Source organism: Caretta caretta, chromosome 3 (genome assembly GCF_965140235.1).
Source record: "Caretta caretta isolate rCarCar2 chromosome 3, rCarCar1.hap1, whole genome shotgun sequence".
Lineage (NCBI taxonomy): Eukaryota > Metazoa > Chordata > Testudines > Cheloniidae > Caretta > Caretta caretta.
This window is the reverse complement of record NC_134208.1, coordinates 49,957,997-49,983,103: the sequence shown is the minus strand read 5'-3', so window position 1 is coordinate 49,983,103 and position 25,107 is coordinate 49,957,997. Positions and strand designations below refer to the sequence as shown.

Genomic DNA, 25,107 nt, shown 5'->3' with positions numbered 1-25,107 from the left:
TATTGAACAAAACCGGCCCCAGGACCGACCCCTGGGGCACTCCACTTGACACCGGCTGCCAACTAGACATGGAGCCATTGATCACTACCTGTTGAGCCCGACAACCTAGCCAACTTTCTACCCACCTTATAGTGCATTCATCCAGCCCGTACTTCTTTAACTTGCTGACAAGAATACTGTGGGAGACCGTGTCAAAAGCTTTGCTAAAGTCAAGAAACAATACATCCACTGCTTTCCCTTCATCCACAGAACCAGTAATCTCATCATAGAAGGCGATTAGATTAGTCAGGCATGACCTTCCCTTGGTGAATCCATGCTGGCTGTTCCTGATCACTTTCCTCTCATGCAAGTGCTTCAGGATTGATTCTTTGAGGACCTGCTCCATGATTTTTCCAGGGACTGAAGTGAGGCTGACTGGCCTGTAGTTCCCAGGATCCTCCTTCTTCCCTTTTTTAAAGATTGGCACTACATTAGCCTTTTTCCAGTCATCCGGGACTTCCCCCGTTCGCCACGAGTTTTCAAAGATAATGGCCAATGGCTCTGCAATCACAGCCGCCAGTTCCTTTAGCACTCTCGGATGCAACTCATCCGGCCCCATGGACTTGTGCACGTCCAGCTTTTCTAAATAGTCCCTAACCAATCGAGGCCCTTTGGGGTGAGGTCCCCTGTTGGAGGACTTGCAGTTCTACCGCACCCCACCGCAGGAAAGGAGCAGTGAACATGGGTTCTGCAGGCCTGCCTGGAAAGGCTGCAGGGAAGCACCCAAACACAGCACAGCAGACTCAGATAAAAGAAGCTGCAGGGCTTGAGCAGCTTGGTTCTTGGCTGGAGTCAGAGGGGTAGGAAGGGGCGTTCCACTCTGGCCAAAGCGAGCTTGATGGGCTGCATTAATGGACACAAATCAGACGTCAAGAATTATAACATTCAAAAACCAGTTGCAGAACACTTCAATCTCTTTGGTCACTTGATTACAGACCGAAAAGTTGCAATTCTTCAACAAAAAAACTTCAAAAACAGACTTCAATGAGAGACTGCTGAATTGGAATTAATTTGCAAACTGGATACAATTAACTTAGGCTTGAATAAAGACTGGGAGTGGATGGGTCATTACACAAAGTAAAACTATTTCCCCATGTTTATTCCCCCCACTGTTCCTCAGACATTCTGGTCAACTGCTGGAAATGGCCCACCTTGATTATCACTACAAAAGGCTTTTTGCCCCCCGCTCTCCTGCTTGTAATATCTCACCTTAAGTGATCACTCTCGTTACAGTGTGTATGGTAACACCCATTGTTTCATGTTCTCTATGTATATAAATCTCCCCACTGTATTTTCCACTGAATGCATCCAATGAAGTAAGTTGTATCTCATGAAAGCTTATGCTCAAATAAATTTGTTAGTCTCTAAGGTGCCACAAGTACTCCTTTTCTTTTTGTGAATACAGACTAACACGGCTGCTACTCTGAAAAAAATTCCACTGAGTGGCTAGGCACCTGTAAGTTAGGTGCTGCAAAGCTTAGTGTTGCAACATCCAAATCCCTTTGATTTGGGCCTTATTCAGGAGAGCATCCTTAATAAGGAAGGGTGGCTAAGCATTCACTTAATTTAAAGATCATGTTTAAATCTCTCTCCATATAATGGGACTTAAGCATGTGGATAGGTGCTTTCCTGAATCAGAACCTCAAACTGGTTAAGCCTATAGTTAAGCATGAGCTTAATCAACTTGCTGAATTGGGCCCTGGAAGCATAATCCACACAATTGGAGCAGGGATCATACTGCTCATGCATGTCCCATTGTGCATAGAGAAGCCTGGACAGGAACTGTTCCTTCTGCAATTCCCTCAGAAGTGGTGCAGCTTCCACACTGTTTACAATGCATGGCTGTGGCTTAATGCCAAAGGTCTGCCTTTTTTAAAATATGGGACTGCTGTACATTCCACCTTGGAAGATATCTCACCTTTGGCAACAAAGGGAATTCATTCAGACTTGTGAATGAGGGTAATGACACATCCACTCCCAGTCTTTATTCAAGCCTAAGTTAATTGTATCCAGTTTGCAAATTAATTCCAATTCAGCAGTCTCTCTTTGGAGTCTGTTTTTGAAGTTTGTTTGTTGAAGAATTGCCACTTTTAGGTGTGTAATTGAGTGACCAAAGAGATTGAAGTGTTCTTCGACTGGTTTTTGAATGTTATAATTCCTGATGTCTGATTTGTGTCCATTTATTCTTTTACATAGAGACTGTCCAGTTTGGCCAATGTACATGGCAGAGGGGCATTGCTGGCACATGATGGTAGATGTGCAGGTGAACGAGCCTCTGATCGTGTGGTTGATGTGATTAAGCCCTATGATGGTGTCCCCTGAATAGATATGTGGACCCAAACTTCTGAACACTATAGGGCATTATTTCCCTCCGCCCGCACAGCTTCCCGCAGCCCCCATTGGCCTGCAGCAGCGAACCGCAACCAGTGGGAGCCGTGATCGGCCGAACCAGCGGCTGCGGCAGGTAAACAAACCGGCACAGCCTGCCAGGGGCTTTCCCTGAACAAGTGGCATCCCAAGTTTGGGAAACACTGCTATAGGGGAACAGTACAAAAAGGTTTGGGATCTGGGGTATACCTACTGTTAACCTGAAAGGCAAAGTAAGGGCTGGCATAGCCTAGAGGAGAGTGCTTGGGTGGCTAACAGGCTGGTGATGTCAGGGAGCTGCCACCCAGTTAAGCACATGTAAGTCTTCCTCATGCTGGAGGCAGGGGGTAACAAGATGACTCAGCCTTGGGTACCCAAGAGCCATCACAATTACATTTGACAACAATGAAAGATTCTGTTTTATTTTGTTTTTTAATCTACAGGGTCTCCTAATATGTCTAATGTAAAATTATGTCTGTTTATTACTACTAATTTTCAAGATGAATTCTGATCATAAATAATTGGCAATTTCATTAATTGCTTTAGGACTGTTATCTAGCTTATTAGCAGTAAGTTCTAGCCTTCTGTGGGACTGTTTGTGGTCCTAATCAAGCAGGAGACTAGCTTTTAAACATCTGAAAAAGGTATTAACAAGTTTGTTAAAGACAAGAGAACTTGTCTATTCTTGATATAAGTAAATATAGCTGGAGAGAGATGAGTGCATTTAATACAAGTTTGAAATCAGGTTAAACAGTGTATGACCTGATTCAAAGTCAGTTGAAGTCAATGTGAATTTAGTGGTCAGAGTCTAAGAAAAGTGGAACAAGTTGTTAACATATTCCTAACATTTAACGTTACCTGAATCTGTGGGTCCTGCACTACACTAGTGAAAGCATAAATTAGTTCTTTTTAACATTCTAGTCTAGGACCCTTAACTTTCCAAAGGACACTTAAGTGTATTGTTTTGGTTTTTTAAAATAATTTCTTAAATTTGTCCTTTCGTAGCTTTTAATAGATTTTTGTTTGTTTCTGTTTTGTCACTGAATATCTGGCATGAGCTGGTGAATTATTTGAATGTGGAGATACCAACTAAGTCTGGACCTTGCATCCTGTATTTTCCAGAAATCACTTTGCCTTTATTGTACACCAAATGAAGCCCAATACATTCAGTAATGGGGTTATGGGAAGTTTGTCTTTTTTTGTTTGTCTGTCTGTTTTATGGGCCTCATTAGCACCAATAAAATGTGAGATGATTTCACATGCAAAATTAGTAGACGCATGATCTTTAATATCTGGGATGTCTTTTCCCTTGCCACATTTTATTTTTCCTATAGAAATTAAATACGTGTATTTGCCAAATTCAAAGAAAATGCTACTCTCCTTTTTTTGTACGTATACTTCAATCTTTTCCATATATAATTCCAATGTATTGACAGAGGGCAGGACTTTGTTACAGAGCTGTTTCTTTGTTTTCAGGGTCTCTCTTTTTTTTAAAAAGTTCCAGTGTTTTAGAGCTACTGGCAATGTGCAGCAACAATACTCTTCCACAGTTCTTTATTCTGTTGGACTGAAACTTCGTTTACCTTCCCATGCTTGGAGGGCCCTCATCTATATGGAACATGTTTTGCAGTGGTGACTGAGACAGAAGTTTGTCTGGAGCTAAAATGGAACAGAAACTTTTAGTTTACTATGTGAAGTATAATATTGGGTGAACTTGTCGGGTAAATTGTATTTTTTAAACAAGAATCTTGCAAAGCTAATGTAGCAGTGGTGTCCAATCTTCTCTCTCAGGCCACTTGTGGTCCTTGAAGATCTAAATTGTGATTGAACTTGCAATTGTTTAAGAATTGAAAATGTGTTCTTTGAGCTATTCCCTGCCCTGCCATTTTTAAACTGAAGTGCTTGAATCAGCCTCATTGGTATGAGGAGGAAGGAGGAGACTGACTTGCTAAGCTACAGGGTCCCCAAGGAGAGCAGGATAGGAGCTTTATTGGCTCTGCCTGAGCCTGGGATAGCGCCTAACGAAAAATAGCTCCCCTCTGCTACATAGCCACCTATGATAGCTTGGTAAAAGGAGGACATGTGGAGAACCAACAACCAGTTATGGCTACATTGACCAAATATCCAGTTTTGGCTGGGACAGTCCCCTTTTTAAGACCTGTCACTGATGTTCCAACTTTTTTTGGCAAAACTAGCCATTTGTCCCATTAGCTCTTGCCAACTGATTAAAAAAGTGGGGGGTGGTCGGGACAGAGGAACATTCAGGGAGGGTGAGTAGCAACATTTGGGGAGAGGGGGGTGAGGCGGGACAGGAGACTGGCTGATGTCTCTGCTATGCCATGTCCCTCCAATCAGGGAGCGATGGGCTGCAGCGTGAGCATGTGACACCCCAATCACAGGGCAGGGCAGTCAAGGCCCTAATTCAAACTCTTTTCCAGCCAGACCATGGAGCCATGACTCGTGGGCCATGGAGCCTACTGCGCCACCCGGCTGGTAAGTGACTGACCGGGTCCCACAGAATCCGCTGGTGTTGGGGCAGCAAGCATAGCATGCTCCCTCCCACTCCAAGTAGGCCCCGGAGCCCCCACCCTGGCCTCATGTCCTCCCCACCCACCATCCTTTGGGTCCAGTCCCTGGAGCACTTTCCAGTCCCTCTCCACCAAGACCTGTCTGGCTCTAGTCACCCGCTTCTGCCAAATCCCTGCAGGGGTGCCATTTAGGTGAGGGTGGTGGGGAGGCACCTGCCCCCTCCCTGAGTTTTGTACCACTGGCCGAGAGTGACCACCCATGCTCCCCTATTGCTCGCTCCTCTTCCCCCTCCCGATACCAAAATCTGAAATGGTGCCCCTGCATTGCGGCCTTCCCCCATCTTCCAGGGCTGTTCTTTGCAGTCAACTTGGTCCCTCCTGCTACCTGGAATCTCCTTCCTGACCCTTTGCTATTCTGGCATGTCCCACTAGCTGGCTCATAGTCAATAGCTTCACCACCTGGCTCTGAGCTCCAAAGTACTCACCGTATTTTGCTGCCCAGATTCCAGCTGATACCCATTCCTCTTCCCAGCCCACACCCCCCATCTCTGCTACTTGGCTCAATTGTGGGACATGGAGAAATGTTCATGGTGGACGAGCAGTGACACGAGGTGGCTCGCACCAGCCCTGCATGTCCCGTTTTCAGTTTAGGGAAATATGGTCACCCTAGTTATGGCTCTCTAGTTCCCTGCTTCAGCCTAATTTAGCCTAGGTTGAGTTAACTTGCACCAATTGTCTGGCCTGCATGAGATCATACGTCAGCTGCCAAGTGCAGCACACACCAGCCACTCTCCCTCCCGCCCTGGACTGGACCTGGTTTTAAAAGGGGAAAATGTTTATCACACAAATTTCCAATTTTGAACACTTTCAACCAGTTTTACCCTGACATGACCCCTGTGCTGCAGACCACAGAGATAGATGTATAAGAGCTGTCTGTGCTGCCTTCACACGAAGGGAATGGAGGGTGCCACAGAATCTGCCCCAAAGTATTGATTGTGGCCCCTTGACCTTTTGGAAATAACACGCTTAGGCTTCAGACTGAAAAGCTTGGACGTCACTGATATATAGTCAGGAAGAGGGTTTTTTTGTTTTGTTTTTTAATAGATGCCAGCCACAATGTGAAATGTGGGCTCAACTATGCTTTCATCCAAACCCCACAAAGATATATAGATATATGTATATAAATAAATAAATAAGAAATATGTATTTATTTATAATTCCTTGATGAATACTATGCAGAAAATGGACCTTTCTATTTGTGAACAGGAGTTAAAGAGAAAGGTAACCAAGTGAATTAAATAACTAAGCATGTCTGAGAGATTGCCTTGCTCTCAGTTCCTGCACACTAACAGGGCAATTGGTGTAATCTGGGGTACCTGAGCTTATGTTCTCCAGACTTAAATATCAAGGAGCTGATAGCTGGGTGTTCTCAGTGATCTGTGTCCAGGAAGCTCACTTCCCTTCTATACCACCCCTGGGTTGGGGGGTGGAGGGGTGTGTGTGTAAAATATTGTTTGCGGTGAGGATTTTTAATTTAACTTTGTTTTTAAAGTCATTTGTTGTGGAAATGGTTCACAGGAATCTTGAGACTTTTGTAACTGAGTACATTTTATAAACAAAATCAAACCTTAAAAAAATAAAAATCCAAGGCCAAAATTCTTGGACTTGGGTGCCAAAGTTGGACCCCCACATGAATCAGTAGTGACTTAAATAAGGTGCCCTGAGCTCCCCTGACTTCTGAAAGGCAGATGCATAAGTATGCATTTGGGCTTGTAATTCTGGCACACATGTTTGAGAACTTTGTTACATATATTTCATAGAAAAAGAGTTAAGATTCCACAAAAAACTTGACTTGGCCTCCACCATTATATGTCTCTAAGTATTCTATCAGCTTCTCAATTTGTTGCATTCCTTAGCATATTTTCATAGTTCATTATGTTCTTCTCTGTCTTGTGTGTGCAGTAGGTTCTTATAGCTTTGACAAGTCAATCCACCTTTTGGTATGAGTTTCCTCATGTATAAAATGGTGGTGATACCTGTGAGTTCCATAATACTTATGAGCTCCACAAAGCTGGTGAAGAAACTTATAAATTCCTTTGGGACTTGATGAAACTCCAAAATGTTGAAATTTCCATGGTGCATATAAGCCCCATGGTACATTCTCAACCATATCACACTACTCCTGTGCTCTATGTTTCTTCCATATCTGAAGTTCCTAGCTACACCATTTTGATGTAGCTCTTTAAAAAAAAGTTAGCTGACTTTCTCAATAAACCTCAGATTAATCCCCCTGAATCTTATTTGTCTCCACATGACAAACTTCAGGCAGGAAGAGGCATTTAACAAAGAAAAGAAAAAAAACCTTAGAGTAAGATTGGTATTTGGCTTAGTTACTATTACTTACTGTAGCAATTGTATAGTCCTTTTCATCTTCAAAGCACTTTGCAACTCATTAATTAGATAATGTTTTTAACCTTAACTAGGAGTTGCTTCTGCAGCACCATAAATTGAAGCCAGAAAGATTTAAATTGGAAATAAGGGGCAAATTTCTAGCAGTGAAAGTAATTAATCATTGCAACAGCTTATCAAGGGAAATGATAGTCATTGTCACTTGAAGTCTTTAAATTGACATTGGACACCTTTTCAAAAGATAACTTGTGACTGAACTAGAGTTTATTATGCTCAACAGCATACATTTAAATAGGGAAGAATAATTCCCTCCACTACACCAATTCCTGGATGAAATACAATGGACTAAATCAGTTGCAGCTCCCACTGGCTGCAGTTTGCCGCTGCAGGCCAATGGGGGCTGGGGGAAGTGGCGCGGGCTGAGGGACATACCGGCTGCCACGTCCCACAGCCCCCATTGGCCTGCAGCGGCAAACCGCAGCCAGTGGGAGCCATGATCGGCCGAATCTGTGGATGCGGCAGATAAACAAACCAGCCCGGCCTGCCAGGGGCTTTCCCTGAACAAGCGGCATCCCAAGTTTGGGAAACACTGCTCTAGATCATGATGAGATAGACCTAGCAAAAAAATATTCAACGACCTCTATCCCAGCTGGGCTTTGAGGTGCTGCTGTTCTTGGCATCTTTTGTGTCCCTCCTACATGGTTATATGTATGGATATGCTCAATCCTGAATCACTTAGTCTCATGCAATGAATGTGGAAGCAAGGTTGCCGTGGTGCTCGCAGAAGTTGTGATTTCCTAATCTGCCTTGTTTTTCCCTGAGCTGTATGACTTCCTCTCCTTTTATTTCTCCTCCTGCGGCCAAAGAAGTATAAACTTCTGCCGTCCATCCCTGATGTGGGATTGGATGTGCGTTTGAAAATTCAGCCACTTTCCCTCTCCCCCAACCCAGGAACCTGGCCTGCATGCCCCTGCAAGAAATATTGATGATGATACCACTGGAGGAGATGCACAGCACTATCTTCTCCCTGCTGCTCCTGAGAATTCACTAGTGAGAAAAGGCTGCTGCTGGGAGAAGGCTCTCAGCCTGGCAGTGAATTTTGAATTTCTGGGAAGGAGTCTGAAATAAAGAGTTCAAACAGATCGTTTCTGAGTTTATCTCATTGTTTCATCCTTCTCAGCACTGAATGTTACCATGCTACAACACATATCAAACTTGCTGAGTGAGGTATGCAACAGTAAATCGTTATTAATACATTAGTCCATTTTGTTTTTTACCTGTGCAAAGCTATAATAAACTTCGTGATCCAGACACATTTTCCCTTTACTTCATTAGAAAAGAATCCAGTTCATTTTTAAAACTCCAGAGAGTGTTGGTAACTTTCCCTAAAAGAGTCTGAGAACTTAATTTTTGTGTTTTGTTTTGTTGTGAATCAAAGAGAAATAGGACTGAAGTTTGAAACAATTACTGCATGGTTTCATAATGTTTTGTTATAGCAAAATCTAATTCTGTTGAAATTCTTCATATCTAATTATTCTAATGGGTGAAATTCATTGTAACATCTCACAACAGACTGTCTCATATACTCTCATTGACTATGTACTTTTACATGGGATCTCAGTGGTAAAGTTTTAATGTCACTGACACTAAAATTCTGATCTAGCGTAAGAGAAATTCTATCACATGATGGACTCTCACATACCTTTCTGTAAGACTTTGTTCACTTTTAATAATATGCAAATAAAGAAGAGCCTCACCTTAAAAATTAAAACATGCCATATAATCTTCACCTACCAAAACACCAGTATGAGAGCAATATACCTCTTGATAACTTGATTTTGTTTTTATTTCTTCAGCAGCAATTGAACAAACTCACTCTTCTAAATACTGCTGAGTTCATATTAATTTTCATGAATTGAGCTTGTAGATCTGTGCTCAGACTTCAAAGAGAAAATTTTGCTATGTGATTTCTAAAACATACATGTCAATATAACATTTTAACTCAAGTGAAGCACAATTTCCTCAGCCCATGTGCTACCATGACTTAATGTGTGACTTTGGGGACGTTACTTAACTTCTCTTTCTATCATTGTTTCTCCATCTATAAAAGGGGTTATACTTGTCTAGCACAGAAGTAGGTAGGATTTTGTCTAAAAATATATTTAAAAGTTGAGCTTTCAGCCTTAACTCTTAATTTCCTTTCTTCTGAGTCCCTGCTTTCCCAACTGAAATATTGCTTATCAGTATATTTGTTTACAGTGCATTTTTATAGTAGTGACAAACTTATCCATCATGTTGTCATAATAAGCGGTAACCTTATCACAAATTGCCCATTAATTTGCATCTTTTCAGTGAATTATATGGAGCGCATTGTAGCGATATTTGGTCTTGTATTGCACTCTCTAGCTAAGGACCTCAAAGCACTTCGCAAACACTACTGAATTATGACGCACAACACTGCTCTGATGTAGGAAAGAATTATTATCCCCATGTTACAGATGGAGAAAATGAGGCACAGAGAGGTTAAGCGACTTGCCCAGAATTGCACAGGATGTCTATGGGAGAACTGGGAACAGCACCCAGATCTCCTGACTTCAAATCTAGAGCTTTAACAACTGAAACATCCTTCTCCAGAATGATACCATGCAATTTTCAGAAAAGTTATAGCACTGTTTTGATGAGAACTCAGTAAATTACTCAGATCTCCATATCTTAAAATATTCTGGCCATAGTAAAACTATGTGTGGATTTAAAGCCTTTGTACAGTGAAGGTTCATACAGCTTGTCTGTCTCCCTAATGCAGTTTCTGCATTAGAGTTAATGATATTTCAATATTTCTGAAGTATTTAGCATTTTTCACTGTACTGATTACAATCCGTTGTAGATTATAATTATGCTGCTTTTATCACTCAAACACTCAAGTGATTTTTAAACCTTCAAGTGGCTCATTCCAGATTTTTATTTCTCAGTGTTTGAAAGTCTGCTTAGATTATGCCCTTCTGTCACATTAGCTGTAAATGCTAAATCAATGCAAAATGAATAGATTCTTATTTCTAAAAATAACCTTTTTCACAGGAAGAAGAACTAAGGAAAAGTGGGGAAGCCAAATATTCACACTTGAGCGACGAGCTTCATGTTCTAATTGAAGTGTTTGCTCCACCTGGGGAAGCTTATTCACGTATGAGTCATGCCTTGGAAGAGATTAAAAAATTCCTTGTTCCAGTAAGTGGCTCATAACATTTTTTTTTCTAATTATCTCTAGTTCTGCTACATTGAAATCATTCATTCTTTAAATCCTACCTGGTTCAGGAAACAATTTGATCTCCTGAAGATTCATTCTATGAGATGCCCAACAATCCACTAATTGTTCCTTAAGTATCTTCTGTGTGTGTGGTTGTTGTGTTTTTTTATGATCATAGGTCATGGACCTCAGTGTAGAAATATGCCTCTAAGATCCTTGAGTATTGTATATTTGTACTGGCGTTGTTCGCATGTGCTACATTTTATATAAATGTCTTTATACAAAAGATTCTGAATTTACATGCAAAACTAAAAATACAATAATAACATTTTATTTGGCAGTGTTTACATGAATAATTCTGATCAGCTCCAATATTACTGCAGTTCAGAAGACTAATCCTAACTCAGGCTTGAATTTCAGAAACCATCGCTATTCAGAAAAGGACTCCAGTGTGTGCTTAAGTGCTTTCTGAAACGGGGGCCCAAAATTCTAGAATACTATGTAGCAGGACAAATGAGGGATGGAGGAAACTAACTTTTCTTTTATATTTGTATTATACAGAACTACTTCAGCTAACCCAAACTCCTTGCAATCTGAACCAGAATTATGTCCCTTTTTGCCTATTAATTTCTTTGCAACTATTTTAAATTTCAGTTGTCCAAATGTATTCACTGTACCGCATGACATTTTGATATTCAAGGTTTTACTTTATATATAATCTGCATTAATGATGATTTTGCAACAGTGTTGTGGCATGAGCTACATACCAGAAAAGCTGGGTTTTGTCGAGTCTGATCTGAGGGCATAGATACTGTGAATGCAATGAATACAAGAAAGAAAAGGAGTACTTGTGGCAGTTTAGAGACTAACAAATGTATTTGAGAATAAGCTTTTCTGAGCTACAGCTTACTTCATTGGATGCATTCAGTGGAAAATACAGTGTGGACATTTATATACATAGAGAACATGAAACAATGGGTGTTACCATACACACTGTAAGGAGAGTGATCACTTAAGGTGAGCTGTTACCAGCAGGAGAGCGGGGGGGGGGGGGGAAGGGGGAAGGAAACCTTTTGTAGTGGTAATCAAGGTGGGCCATTTCCAGCAGTTGACCAGAATGTCTGAGGAACAGTGGGGGGAATAAACATGGGGAAATAGTTTTACTTTGTGTAATGACCCATCCACTCCCAGTCTTTATTCAAGCCTAAGTTAATTGTATCCAGTTTGCAAATGAATTTCAATTCAGCAGTCTCTCATTGAAGTCTGTTTTTGAAGTTTTTTTGCTGAAGAATTGCAACTTTTCGGTCTGTAATCGAGTGACCAAAGAGATTGAAGTGTTCTCCGACTGGTTTTTGAATGTTATAATTCTTGACATCTGATTTGTGTCCATTTATTCTTTTACATAGAGACTGTCCAGTTTGACCAACATGGCAGAAGGGCATTGCTGGCACATGATGGCATATATCACATTGGTAGATGTGCAGGTGAACGAGTCTCTGATAGTGTGGCTGATGTGACTGGGCCCTATGATGGTGTCCCCTGAATAGATATGTGGACACAATTGGAAACGGGCTTTGTTGCAAGGATAGGTTCCTTGGTTCGTGGTTTTGGTGTGTGGTGTGTGGTTGCTGGTGAGTATTTGCTTCAGGTTGGGGGGCTGTCTGTAAGCAAGGACTGGTCTGTCTCCAAAGATCTGTGGGAGCGATGGTCGTTCTTCAGGATAGGTTGTAAATCCTTGCGGATGCGTTGGAGAGGTTTTAGTTGGGGGCTGAAGGTGATGGCTAGTGGCGTTCTGTTACTATCTTTGTTGGGCCTGTCCTGTAGTAGGTGACTTCTGGTTACTCTTCTGGCTCTGTCAATCTGTTTCTTCACTTCAGCAGGAGGGTAATGTAGTTGTAAGAATGCTTGATAGAGACCTTGTAGGTGTTTGTCTCTGTCTGAGGGGTTGGAGCAAATGCAGTTGTATCATAGAGCTTGGCTGTAGACAATGGATCGTGTGGTGTGGTCTGGATGAAAGCTGGAGGCATATACGTAGGAATAGCGGTCAGTAGGTTTCCGGTATAGGGTGGTGTTTATGTGACCATCGCTTATTAGCACTGTAGTGTCCAGGAAGTGGATCTCGTGTGTGGACTAGACCAGGCTGAGGTTGATGGAAATTGTTGAAAACATGGTGGAATTCCTCAAGGGCTTCTTTTCCGTGGGTCCAGATGATGAAGATGTCATCAATGTAGCGCAAGTAGAGTAGGGGCATTAGGGGACGAGAGCTGAGGAAGCATTGTTCTAAGTCAGCCATAAAAATGTTCGCATACTGTGGGGACATGCGGGTACCCACAGTAGTGCCGCTGATTTGAAGGTATACATTGTCCCCAAATGTGAAATAGTTATGGGTGAGGACACAGACACAAAGTTCAGCCACCAGGTTTTCCATGACATTATCGGGGATAGTGTTCTTGATGGCTTGTAGTCCCTCTTTGTGTGGAACGTTGGTGTAGAGGGCTTCTCCATAGTGGCCAGGATGGTGTTTTCAGGAAGATCACCGATGGATTGTAGTTTCCTCAGGAAGTCAGTGGTGTCTCGAAGATAGCTAAGAGTGCTGGTAGCGTAAGGCCTGAGGAGGGAATCTACATAGCCAGACAATCCTGCTGTCAGGGTGCCAATACCTGTGATGACGGGGCATCCAGGATTTCCAGGTTTATGGATCTTGGGTAGCAGATAGAATACCCCAGGTCGGGGTTCCAGGGGTGTGTGTGTGTGCGGATTTGTTCTTGTGCTTTTTCAGGGATTTTCTTGAGCAAATGGTGTAGTTTCTTTTGGTAACCCTCAGTGGGATCAGAGGGTAATGGCTTGTAGAAAGTGGTGTTGGAGAGCTGCCTAGCAGCCTCTTGTTCATATTCCGACCTATTCGTGATGACGACAGCATCTCCTTTGTCAGCCTTTTTGATTATGATGTCAGAGTTGTTTCTGAGGCTGTGGATGGCATTGTGTTCTGCACGGCTGAGGTTATGAGGCAAGTGATGCTGATTTTCCACAATTTCAGCCTGTGCACGTAAGGGGAAGCACTCTATGTAGAAGTCCAGTCTGTTGTTTCGACTTTCAGGAGTAGTCCACCCAGAATCCTTTTTGTAGTCTTGGTAGGAAGGTCTCTGTGGGTTAGTATGTTGTTCAGAGGTGCGTTGGAAATATTCCTTGAGTCGGAGATGTCGAAAATAGGATTCTAGGTCACCACAGAACTGTATCATGTTCATGGGGGTGGAGGGGCAGAAGGAGAGGCCCCGAGATAGGACAGATTCTTCTGCTGGGCTAAGAGTATAGTTGGATAGATTAACAATATTGCTGGGTGGGTTAAGGGAACCACTGTTGTGTCCCCTTGTGGCATGTAGTAGTTTAGATAGTTTAGTGTCCTTTTTCTTTTGTAGAGAAGCAAACTGTGTGTTGTAAATGGCTTGTCTAGTTTTTGTAAAGTCCGGCCATGAGGAAGTTTGTGTGGAAGGTTGTTTTTTTATGAGAGTATCCAGTTTTGATACATCAACCACACTATCAGAAGCTCGTTCACCTGCACATCTACCAATGTGATATATGACATCATGTGCCAGCAATGCCCCTCTGCCATGTAGTTTGGCCAAACTGGACAGTCTCTATGTAAAAGAATAAATGGACACAAATCAGACGTCAAGAATTATAACATTCAAAAACCAGACCAGTTTGGTCACTCGATTACAGACCGAAAAGTTGCAATTCTTCATAAAAAAAAATTCAAGAACAGATGCCAACGAGAGACTGCTGAATTGGAATTAATTTGCAAACTGGATACAATTAACTTTGGCTTGAATAGAGACTGGGAGTGGATGGGTCATTACACAAAGTAAAACTATTTCCCCATGTTTATTCCCCACCACCCACCACCCACTATTCCTCAGATGTTCTTGTCAACTGCTGGAAATGGCCCACCTTGATTACCACTACAAAAGGTTTCCTCCCTCTCCTCCCCCCCCGCTCGCTCTCCTGCTGGTAACAGCTCATCTTAAGTGATCACTCTCCTTACAGTGTGTATGGTAACACCCATTGTTTCATGTTCTCTAGGTATATAAATCTCCACACTGTATTTTCCACTGAATGCATCCGATGAAGTGAGCTGTAGCTCAAGAAAGCTTATTCTCAAATAAATTTGTTAGTCTCTAACGTGCCACAAGTCCTCCTTTTCTTTTTGCGAATACAGACTAACACAGCTGCTACTCTGAATCCAATGAATACAGAGTAAGAGTTGATTCAAATTTTTCAATAAACAGCAAAGGAATACAAAATTATACTAATAAAAGCTCTGTCTTCCAACAAGAATGCAACAATGCATTTACTATATTTTGAACCCATATAATACAAATCAAATAAAAAAAACATTCAAATACTCAAATTGATTACAGCATAGGCTAATCATTTAGAGACTTTATTTTCTTGTTTCCTTTTTTTTTGTTTTGTTTTGTTTTAAATTGTTCTTTTTTTGGATACAGTATTTAAAACCTTATATTTTACAACCACTGAACGTGGTGGGTTTTTTTAAATGAGTAACTTGAAAATGGCTACATGCAAACTGTGAGACATTTTGCTTTAAATAATCAGAATTCACACTAAGTGTGACAACAAAATATACCATGTTTGAAACAGGCCATTAAGTTGTCATTTTTCATCCCACTACTATATTTCCAGTTTGGAAATATAAATGATGAAATCAAATGACCTTTTACATGCTCTTATACTGGTACAAATTCAATGAGAAGTGAAAACAGTTTATTAACATAAATTTTGTTTCCAGATTGATCATGCAATAAAGGGGACTGAATAAGAATATAAGTGCGGTCATAATGGGTCAGACCAATGGTCCATCTAGCTCAGTATCCTGTCTTCTGACAGTGGCTAGCGCTAGTTGCTTCAGATGAATGAACAGAACAGAGCAATCATTGAGTGATCTATCCCCTGTTGTCCAGTCCCATTTTCTGGCAGACAGCGGTTAAGGGAGACTCAAAGCATGGGGTTGTGCCCCTGACCATCTTAGCTAATAGCCGTAAATGGACCTGTCCTCCATAAACATATCTAATTATTTTTTAACCCAGTTGTACTTTTGGCCTTTACAACAGTCACTGGCAATGAGTTCCCCAGGCTGACTGTATGTTGTGTGAAGAAGTGTTAGTTTTAAACCTGTTGCCTATCAACTTCATTGGGTGACCCTTAGTTCTTGTGTTTATGTGAAGGGGTAAATAACACTTTCTTGAGATCACTCGTGGTTTTATAGACCTCTATCATATCTGTCCCTTGTTATCTCTTTTCTAAACTGAACAGTTCCTGTCTTTTTAATCTCATCTCATATGAAGCTGTTCCATACCCTTAATCACTTTTGTTGCCTTTCTCTGTCTTTTCCAGTTCTAATGCATCTTTTTTTGAGATGGGATGACCAGAACTGCATGCAATATTCAAGGTGTGGGTGTACCATGGATTTACATAGTACCATTATATTTTCTGTCTTATTACTTATCCCTTTCCTAATGGTTCCTAACATTCTGTTGGCTTTTTTGACTGCCTTTGCACATTGAGCGCATATGTTCAGAGAACTACGCACAGTGACTCCTATATCTTTCTTTAGCGGTAACAGCTAATTTAGACCCCATCATTTTGTATGTATAGTTGGGATTGTGTTCGCCAATATGCATTACTTTGCAGTTATCAACATTGAATTTTGTCTGCCATTTTATTGCCCAGTCATCCAGTTTAGTGAGATCACTGTGTAACTCTTCAGTCAGCTTTGGTCTTAACTATCTTGAGTAACTTTGTATAATCTGCACATTTTGCCAGCTCACTGTTTCCCCCTGTTTCCAGATAATTTTATTAATATGTTGAACAGTGGTACATTACAGACTGATGGGGGAACCTTGCTATTTACCTCTCCATTCCGAAAACTGAACATTTATTGCTACACTTAGTAACTAGTTAAAAGATAGGACACAAATCCATGAGAAGACGCTCCATCTTACCCATCACTGCTTACTTTGCTTAAGGGCTTTTGTTGTAGGACCTTGTCAGTCTTTCTAAGCGCTATATATACTAATTCACCCTTGTCCACACGCTTGTTGACACTGTCAAAGAATTTTAATAGATTGGCAAGGCATGATTTCCCTTTGGAAAAGCCATGTTGACTCTTCCCCAAGAGATCGTGTTCATCTGTGTCTGATCATTCTGGTCTTTACTATAGTTTCAACCGATTTGCCTGTTGGCAATTCAGTCATGATAAAATATTGCAGGGCATATCAATGCAGCAACAACAAATAGACAATGTACCTTGGAATGACAATTTAGCTGCAGCTAAATGATGTAGATGTGCCAAATTTCAGAGAGTGAATTTTTATAGTTAAAATAATCCCTGGTTTGGAGGAGTTTATAATGTAGGTGTGGCTGATAGCACTGCCTACTATTAAGATTGCTTGAAACTTTCTATTGCAAGACTCTATTTTCAGTTGCTTATAACTTTGCAAAACTATAACCATTTGGACTGAATTTTTCCATGCTGGGTGTCTGTCTCAGGCTGATTTTGTATGTTTGTTTGTTTGTAATTTTAACCAAAACAGGCAAGCCATTTCGGAGAACAAGGCTCCAGGGCATCATTCAAATGCCTTTATCCATGAGACCGTGCTTTCTCATTCTACAATCTCTTGCCTCATTCATTACACGCCTTCCAACTTCTGCAACCAATTAGGCAGGAGTCCTATGGGCAATAGCTTCCTCTACCACACAATACTGATTCATCCCTCGAACATGTCTATTCTGTGCAACGAATGGACAGGCCTACACGATGAGCAAGGGGTGTGATTTCCAGATCACGTACATGTACTTATGCTAGTTCCATTACAGCTACTGAGACTATAAATAGTAGCGTAGCTGCTGTTAGCACAGTCAGTGGCCACACAGCTTAGCTGCGCTGAGTACAAACCTGCCTGAACTCCAGCAGTATGTACTCGGCATGGCTAAATTGTGGTGCTCCTGCTGCTGCCCATGCTACCGTGGCCACACTATTATACAAACTCATGGTCTCATCAAGCTAGCACAAGAATATGTGCCTGAGCTGGGAATCACACCACTAGCTCATAGTATAGACCTAGCCGATGAGACAGGAGTACTGTGGAAAAACTAGTATGTGATCTTGTAATTAGAAACAGTATCATAATGCACAAGCAACCTTAATTCTGGCATTTCTAATTTCAGTGCTTGACTTTGCAACCTTAATGTTTGTTTAACATAATGAGGGTGTGTGGGGTGGGGTGTGAGAGAAAGAAATTTACTGTAAAGAAGGGAAATAGTAATACTTCCTTAACTATGGGCCAGATTCTGCAGCCCCTGTTCATGGTGAGTAGTATCATACTCTGTGAGTGGTCCTATTGAAACAATACAAATAAGCAGCAGAGAATTTACTGCAATAATAGTCCTGAAAGGAGCCTTATTTAGCTTGCTTATTTTTCTTGTACATACCACTTACAAAAGTGACTACTATCTTAATCTTGAATTATTGTGATGATTTACATATCTATATTTCAATCACCAATCCTATGTTCTACCTCCATGCAAAATATCTCTGTCCTAGGAGAACAAGGTAGGGTGGTAGAGGGTGGTCATGATAAGATAAAACTTTGGTGAAATACTGTCTTAAATATTAAAATACTGCACAGCTTAACATTGTGTGCTGCACTTATTTGTTTATAAGAAATGTGATGCATTTTTGAGCACTGCTAAAAGCTGTATTGGGGGAGATATAAAAAACAGACTAGTCAGAAGGTTTAGAACTTGGTTTACAGTAGCAATAATCACACCAACAAGTAACAACTACACTTTATCACTTGGTTATTAGATTTATCCTGTCTCTGCTTCATTTCAGATTTATAATAACCAACAAAGCAGTTATTAACTGGTTGGTTACAACGTATGTGCTCAAAAAGCTTGCACTAGATAATTTCCTCTTTGTTCCCTGTTTACTGTATATGTTTAATTTGTTTTATGATACTGTGTTTATAAAATATAATTAATTGTGGCACCAAATAGCTATTATTCCATTACAAGATTTAAAGAAGAACCTTCCCCATTTATTTATAGTGATTCAGTGACCTGATAAAGAATACAAATGAGCTTTCATCTCACTTATGGTATTTTTTTACTTTAAATTTAAGTGGAATATTGTCCTCAGAATGATTGACTGTTTGCATCAGTAACATGAAAAGATGTTTTGGTAATTTGTCAAAAGCTTTTAATGAGACTTCATATTTACATAAGTGCAGAAAAAAATAGAGAAATCAAAACAATACAGACTGGATGTGGGGATAGTAGAGAGAGCATTAAAATGATCTATATATTTCGTGATTCAAAGTTAACAAACAAGTGTGTTTTTCCTTTAATGGCACTTTATTTTCATCTTCAGTCTTGTCCAATTATAGTATTAAAACTTTTGCTAGCTAAGATTTCACCCCACACTCGCAGACAGAAAATGAGTATTGGTACTGGATATTGCAAAAGCTAGTTCCTGTTGAAGCCAACAAGCAGGTGGTGTTTTGGGTCTCCATCCAACAGGAATTTTAAACAAATCATTGTACCGTAAAGGTCTGCAACCTTCAGTAGTTTACTGATTGACAAGGGTTTAAAACTGTGGACCTGATTCAAGGACCGTATATTAAATTTATTTTACAATGAATTGAGGCCAGCATATGGCTCTGAAAACCCTCATTTGGGTGTTCTGGTCTGGCCTTCTCCAAACCTTGAATAACAGGTAGATAAGTCTTATTTTGCAATTGATCTCACAGGACTATGTTCTCTCTGTTTTTGCACAGAACTCCCACCTGCCTGCACAAGTCCTCTGTGCAATTACTGAGGGGAGAATATGTTCCACTATGTTTTGATTTGTACACTCTGTGATAAGATATAGATATAATGGAAACGGGAGAGGTCAGATGAGCCATGATCAGCTGTGGAACTGTGACAATTTGAAGTATCTGTCTATGTACACCTTATTAACTCTTTGATGTTGGGGGCTCTTTATGTGTGTCTGTCAGACTGCAAACTCCATTTTTGAATGTGGGGTTTTTCTGCCTTCTCTGTCCTTTTACCTCCATATTGGACTGTAATCCCTTGGGATACAGAGTGAACTAGGACTAACAATAATGGATTGTTAATTTAAATGTTCTTCATAAAAATGGAACAGCATTAAACAATAGTTGGCTCCTACCCAGGAGGACTGATTTATCAGGGGAGAGTTCACCTGCCAGGTGACCAGGAGGTCATATGACAGAGGAGATTGGAAGGTTATAACAGGGCAGGAGCAGCTCTACACTGGGTTTTTTTGTTGGCCATTTTTACCATCTTATGCTGAGGGGAGATGCTTCTGGAGCCTGATGGGGCAGAGCAGAACCCCTCCTGCCTAAGGACTCCCAAGGGAAGGGTGCGATAAAGGTTGGGGCATTGTGTTCAGGATGTTTTGTTGTGTTTCTAAATGGTCTATTAAGTATAGAGGATGTGAGTCAAAAACCTTTTGCTCAGCCTGTGTCTATTGGCTTCTGCAATCATGTGTCCCTAAAGAAGTAAACTGTAAACCAGGCTCTCACCTTTGTAGGGGTTCTGGGGAATACTTAAGAGCTGCTGGGGAGGTTAGGGGTCACATTTTCAATTTTTTTCTCCAAGATAATGAGAGCTGGAAACTTTCTTTACAAGAGAATTTTAACTTTCATTTATCACATGGCTCCAGGAGTTGTGGCTTTAAGAAAAACACCAAACAGTTTGAGACCTAAGACGAAATTGTGGGGGGTTGGCAATATTGAAAAATAACTTTTTTATCTAGTTATACAAGGAGAGAATGATCCCAGGTTCATCTGAATACACTTGCATCATTGTAGCACTTCATTGTGGACACTCACTACCATGATTTGAGAGGTTTTCCCATAGCTATGGATGCCCTGCCCGCAGCTAGCCTCTGCCGCACCCCCTGCCCTGCCCGCAGCCAGCCCCTGTCTCCAGCCAGCTCCGCACTCCCCTGTCCTGCCCACAGCCAACTCCGCACCCCCTGTCCTGCCCGCAGCCAGCCCTGCACCCTCTGCCTCCAGCTAGCCCTGTCCCGTGCCCCTGTCTGCAGCTGGCCCCACATCCACTGGTGCCCTGCCGTTCCCAGGGCAGTAACCCTGCACACCTGCTTCAATGAGGGGGGCAGGGAGCAGCTGGGACCCACACATTTCCACAGTGGGGAAAAAGTAAGCCAATTATTTCAACTGAACTGGGTAGTGTAAGGGGAGGGGAGGGAACACATTTGGAATCTGTTCATATCCCTTATCAGAGGGGAGGATTCATGTTCATGAGGGGAAGTGTACAACAATTTGTATGTAAACAGCAGAGGTCTAGAAGGCTTCTGAAGTAGAAGAAATGCCTTTGTTTCTAACAATGGAGGGAGGTAATATTCATAGCCTACATGAAATTTAGTGGCTGTCTAAATTTAGAAGCTCTTAGGGGGGTAGCAAGGGGTAGCTCAGTGGTTTGATCATTGACCTGCTAAACCCAGGGCTGTGAGTTCAATCCTTGAGGGGGCCGTTTAGGGATTAAGGCAAAAATGGGATTTGGCCCTGGTTTGAGCAGGGGGTTGGACTAGATGACCTCCTGAGGTCCTTTCCAACTCTGATATTCTATGATTCCATACAAGTTAGACTAGATGATCTAATGGTCCCTTTTGGTTTTAAAATCTATGAATCTGACACTATGTAGACTGTCTGCCTATTTCTCAGATTTGTGATACAGTTCAAACCACCATGACACAGTTGCCCAGGTGTTTTAGATAAATAAGCACAGTACTCAGATTTGACTGTTTTCATGGTGGAGAATTTGAACAAGCACACATGTATACCTGAAGTCATCATTCATTTCACAAATAAAGTCCTGTGACAAAATTGAGTGAGACAAGAGGTGTCAAGAGGGAGCTCTTTACTCACTCTCTAGTGGCTGGAATAGCACAAGTTTCTTGGTCTGTATAGTGCTTCCTTCTTCTAGAGAAATAGCACGAAACACTGTAGAGAACACTTTGTCGCTAGCACTGTTGGCTGGGGGTGAGAGGTGGAAGCTGATGATGATCTTTGACTCATGATTTGGCCATGGTTGGAGACCCTTATGACAAAGGAAGGAAGAGAAGTAAAACCATATAACTTGGTGTGGGAAGATAGAAATGAGAGGAATGAGGGGATAGAATTATAGTGATAAATGAAGAAGGGAACAAGTTGATAAAGAGAGGCATGGGAAGACAGCACAGAGGAATGGTAGGAATCACACAGAGGAATCAGCCCACATTTGAGAGGAGAGGGGAACCGAAGTGAACAAAAAAATGACTGGGAAGGAAATACGTTATAGAAAGAGTAGGACTAAATATAGCAATAGGCCAGGAAATAAACTGATTGTGAGAGGGTAACTTCCAGGACAGGAGGTGACAGAGTTATCCCCCTGCCTTTAGTAGGGGAGAGAGACATACTGGTGCTAAACCGGGTGGCAGCTCTCTGTTCACTTCCCCCCACCCACTCCAGTCTGTTAGTCACCCTAGACAAACCTCAGGACTCTGCCAGCCCTTTCTTTGCCTTTGCAGATTAACACTTGGTGTACCTCCATTCCGCAACTTCCCAGAAGCATCCCCCTGTAGTGTCCATCCCCTGTCACTGAAAACTCAGACTAATTACCACGTGTGATGCCTCCAAAGAGATAGTATGTGCACAGCAGCTTACTCGATTGAATTGAGAAGGTGCATGTTACTTACTATCACAGCACTGAGATGAATTTCAAGTAAGAAGAGAATAAATTTATTAACAAAGAACAGAGAATCACAGATTCAAGTGAGGGGGCTTTTAAGGTCACAGGTAGATAGAAAAAAGAAAAAGATACATGGAAGACAATTCATACAGTGGGAGAAAAGTGGGGACTGCACCTGTCATTGGAAGTGTCAGCTGGATCTTGCATTCTCTGCTAATTTCTGCCACATCTGGGAAAGTGAAAAGCTTCAGATTTCCCTTTTGAATGACTTCAGCACTATTACCACCTGCACCACTCCATCCCAGTTTCTCTCTCTTTCTCTCTCTGCAACTTGAAAAATAATTGAAATATTAAAAATTTGATGTCTTAAAGCATATACATCCTCTCCGTATGATAGTACGGACAACAGTGTGGACTGTCTTCTTTGGGCATACCTGGACAAGACCCATCTCTCTTGTTCCTTAATCTATTTCAGCATCATTTTAATGGCTGCAAAACTTGTGGATATCCTATCCATACCACTGCTGTCATGGCATCATCAAAAATCCTGAGATTTTGGTGACAGACCTAAGAACTCTATAAATTCTTGAGGTAAGGCAGGTATAGTCTTGCCCAAACATTATCCTCAAAATGATCTGTTAAGATCAGTGAAAGGAACCACATTTACAATATTTTTTTAATCTGATTTTCATTGAGATTTGTGCTATGTCTGAAATTGGTTCTATTTTTTTAAAATTACTGAAGTTTACACCCTGTATACACATGAGAGACAGAGAGCACTAGTGTGTTGGATCATTTACACTCCTCTTCATACCTTGTTTTGAAAGGCAGTTAATAACTTTATGCCATTCCATAAAACAAAACTGGATCCCAGGTGACAGCTTGTGTGCTGAGCTACAATTGAAGCCAGGTATAGTTAAAACAGTGGCAGTATAAGCCTCTGAAATTTGTTTTGTACAATGGGAAGCTTGACAGACTGCTTTGATACAGTATTTTGAATGTGTTGCTATGATGCACATTATTAAATTGTATGAGTCCCTGTCATGCTGTTGCCTACCTACATGAGAGCCTGGCTTAACCATCTCCATCTGTGTCTCAATCACTGTGGATATGTTACAGTTTGCTTAAAGAGATCTTTGTTTTCACTTGGCTAATCAGTCATCCCAAGGAGCTCATCTCTTCCCATGGTCAGACATCTTATTTCTACTAGAACACTGAGGCTTATGTTATTTGAGGGCACAGACTGTTCTATACCAACATCACTTTTTTAAAAAGTAACTTCATGTGTCAAATGGCAAATGTCTCTGAATCATGTCCAGATTAGCTGAGCACCTGCTTGGGTCCTTCTGCCATAATATTAATTACTTTCTAATTTAAAGGAATTATTTTGGACTACATGTTGTTGAATGCAATTCAGTTCTTTTTCCTTAGTTCAGTAAATGCATATGTCATCCTATTAAATTGGGAAACAGTTGGTGAATGGTTTGCTATTTCTCCTTATACCTTTCCATTTGAAGTGGTAGAACACACATGACAGGAATGTATAGACCTCTTACAAAAGCTTGATTGGCTTGTCAATACTCAGTTGGCTACATTTTTTGTTTTAAGTATCCATTAGGGAGTAATAAACAGGACTAATAATAATTGATGATAATACTTTCTCTGAATTAGGATTCCCTGTGGGATGTTTTATCATCCCAAGTAAAGATTTACATTAAGGGGATTTTGTACCAGAACTGGTTCTCACAATTTATCAGATTTCTTTCCTTTGTTAACATCAAATCTGATGGCTTAGTAAAGAATTAAAAGTAAAACAGTTCTGCCACTAATAGGAGACTAATGGTAATATTTTTTCACTCTGAGATTAAATGTACTGGGTTAGAAAAATCCAGCATCACCTAGTTTCTGAAAAGTGCCGTATGATGATGGCAATTTGAAGAGAGTTAACTTGTAAACATTGTTTTAATGCCAAGATGTGGAATTAAAGCAGTTTTATTTACTGAACTCGCACTGGCACAACTTTTTTGAGGAGAGAAAAGGACATATTCAGGTCAGAGCGTCATTGACCACTTTAGCTGCTTGTGGGCATACCAATTAAGTGGAATTATCATCCCAATTAACCTTTGTCCTTTGCCAGTTAAATCTCATTTGGTTTAATTCTGCTCCCTAGGACACATTCCATTTAACCAAATTTCCTAATTTACCGTGTCCTGATTAAGTGATGTGCACTGGTACTATTTGCGTTAACATGGAAAACTATTTTCATTAGACTTGTTTTTTGTTTAAATACCTTTCAAAAGACTTTGTTTCTGTTTACTGCTCTCAGCAAATAAATGGATCACATTTTGTCTTGGTTTTTTTAAATGAGTACTTACACTGAAATCAGTTGGATCATTCACATAAGTAACTCAAGCAGGATTTGCCCAAGAGTTCTCATTAGTAGATTATTTTCATCAAAGGAGTTTCCATTCTACCTGTTTTTCAGATGGAAAGTTAAAGGTTTTTCAATTGTAATGCAAAGGCAAGGCTAGATCTGCAGTTGATGTAAATCACTGTAGTGTCTTGATTTCAGTTGAGCTATGCAGTTGCATGCACCTAATACCTTTGAAAATTTGGCTGCTGTTCTACAGTGTCAAGTGAAATACAATTGGAACATATTCAGTACAGATTTCCCTCCATCATTGTGCTGATTTAAGAAGGCATGATTTAGCTTATTGACAAAGCACT

General features: G+C 41.0%; 1 protein-coding gene across 4 annotated transcripts in view; it reads left to right on the top strand.

Annotated features, from left to right (window-relative positions):
* KHDRBS2 (KH RNA binding domain containing, signal transduction associated 2) overlaps nucleotides 1-25,107 on the top strand; it is a 641,322-nt gene that overhangs the window by 308,382 nt on the left and 307,833 nt on the right. For 3 of the 4 annotated variants that reach the window (XR_007355927.2, XR_007355926.2, XM_048845206.2), the window contains one exon: nucleotides 10,419-10,565. The exons of the other annotated variant lie outside the window; for it this stretch is intronic. Coding sequence is in view for 1 of the 3 variants with exons in the window: in XM_048845206.2 (XP_048701163.1) it covers nucleotides 10,419-10,565 (147 nt within the window). In the remaining 2 variants the exon portion in view is untranslated. The remainder of the gene's footprint in view (nucleotides 1-10,418; nucleotides 10,566-25,107) is intronic. 4 annotated transcript variants of the gene reach the window in all.